Below are 2007 nucleotides of genomic sequence, written 5' to 3'. Positions count from 1 at the left end.
ATGTGGGGCACCCTGCGACGCTCCTGATACCCCAGCTTCACCCACCCCTCAGTTGTGGCACCCTTCATCGTTGTGGGAGTTATCTGTAACGCAGGGAAGGTGTTGGAGGGGCTCTGCGGAGCTGGGGGCAGGAGCCTGGAGCCCGCAACCCCCTGTTGTCCTCTGCCCCCTGTTTCCTCGTGCTAATTTTCTCCCTCTCCTTTCTGCAGCTGGGAGACCGAGGAGCCACGCTGGGAGGACCCTCTCCGCAGGATGTTCTCTCCACCAAAGAACTCCCTGTAACAGGCGATGATGACAATCGCAGCGGGACCTTGGAAAGCACTAACATTTCAGTAGCCCAGCACCTGTGGGTGGCCACTTATCCCTCCTTCTCCACGCCCCGCCCTCTCATCGCTCACCGTGATGGTGTATTAACCAAGAAGAGCCCTGCTTCTTTCCTCCTCACCCCTCAACTTCCGGCAGCTCTGGGATTTGTATGGCAGCAGCGTAACCGTGGAGAGGCCGGGGTATCACAAACTTATGGATTTTGATAAGAGAGGAGGGAAAGGGGAGCTGGAGGAAGGTAAAAGGATGTCCAAGACAGGTGGAGGAAGGAGCAGTCATGGAAGCCGGAGTGCTGGAACCAACTCGGGAGTCTTAATGGTGGGTCCCAACTTCCGGGTCGGCAAGAAGATTGGATGCGGCAATTTTGGGGAGCTCCGTCTAGGTGAGAAGGGTCTTCTTCTGTCCTCGCTATAACTGCTTGTGCAGGGATTGCCCTGGCATCCACCTCCTGCAGCAGGAGGGGCTGGCACATGCCTGTGACCGTCAGCACCAAGGGTGTTGACCGGCCGTGCAGTGTTGAAGCATCGCACGTTGCAGGTAGCCCTTGCTTCCTTTGCAGAATTTCCTTTTCCTCAGCCCCTTCACACTGTGCTTGATCTTTCAAAGCCCATCGCAGCCCGAAGGACTGATCGCAGAGCTGTTTCCCATCTCCTTCCCATACCTATCACTCTTCGGGTTTGTCAGGGAGAGTGTTACAGTTCAGTCCTGTCTGTTGGAAGTGGTCGTGGCCCACGCAGGCCTGGGTGTGTCCCCCAGTCCAGGAACACTTAGTGAGTAATGTTTCACGAGATGCCGCTGTGTGCTCACCAGGTCTTGCCCCACTTGTGCACAGGGTGCTGCCCTCCCGCTGCGCCATGTGCCTCAGGAGAGCTGGTGGAGTGGGTGCCTGTGGGTGTTCGCTCTGCTGGCGCGAGCATCTGGGGAAGAGTCGGTATTTTATCCCAGGTAAATTCTCCGGTTGTTGAAGCTGGTTGTTTCAGAGACTCTCCTAAAATTTTATGCAGGGGAGAGAGAAAGGGCTGAATAAAACCCAAGCACCTTCCATGGTCACTTTCCATTTTGAATCAAGTTTATCAGGAAATGGTTCAAGCAAACTCTTGTTTAGAGGGTGGGGAGGTTGGTCCTCCCCCAGGGACTCGGCATGCCCCAGGAGGCTTTCAGCAAGCTGTTAACTCTTTGGTTGGCATCAGGCAGCTGGGAGAGGCCTGGCAGTACCAGGGACTGTTGTGCCAGCAGCGCAGTCTGGATATCTCCAGGAATGCGCGTTGGACATGTTGATGGAGTCTCTGCCAGGCGGAGCGTTGGCCTTGGCTGCGAGTGCTTTGGGAAAGGGCTTGTGGCCTAGGAAGAGGGAAGAGAGCTGGTCCCCGGAGCAGGCTGGGAGCCTGTGACAGCCGTAGGCCTTGTTGCTCCGTGATATTTTAAGCAGTGCCTTTTCAAACCAAGCTCTGAACTAAACCTGCAGCAAATGTGGTCGTCTCGGCAGGCTGTTTGTGTACAAAAGGAGCAGGAGGTGGGAGGCTGTTGGGAGGTGCCGCCGGCAGCCCCGGCTCAGGCACCCGCGCGGAGGGTGGGGTGAGTTTATCCACCTCGCTGTGCCGCCTCTGTCTGTGGGGAGTTAATGTTAGCTCTTCCCAGTGTGACAGACTGGCTGGGGGCCGTCCGGACCGCCCCGCTCCCTAC

At 56.9% G+C, this 2007-nt stretch overlaps 1 protein-coding gene across 1 annotated transcript in view; it reads left to right on the top strand.

The window, feature by feature from the left end:
* Positions 1–207: 207 nt before the first annotated feature.
* The window catches only part of CSNK1G2 (casein kinase 1, gamma 2), a 13063-nt gene continuing 11263 nt past the window's right edge, over positions 208–2007 (top strand). Inside the window, exon 1 of the mRNA XM_009329089.1 lies at positions 208–706. Within this exon, the coding sequence (XP_009327364.1) occupies positions 520–706 (187 nt within the window). The 5' untranslated portion in view covers positions 208–519. The remainder of the gene's footprint in view (positions 707–2007) is intronic.

The sequence above is a fragment of the Pygoscelis adeliae genome, unplaced genomic scaffold (genome assembly GCF_000699105.1).
Source record: "Pygoscelis adeliae isolate BGI_AS28 unplaced genomic scaffold, ASM69910v1 Scaffold537, whole genome shotgun sequence".
Taxonomy (NCBI): domain Eukaryota; kingdom Metazoa; phylum Chordata; class Aves; order Sphenisciformes; family Spheniscidae; genus Pygoscelis; species Pygoscelis adeliae.
The sequence above is the reverse complement of the archived record's forward strand: the minus strand, read 5'-3'. Positions and strand labels throughout refer to the sequence as shown.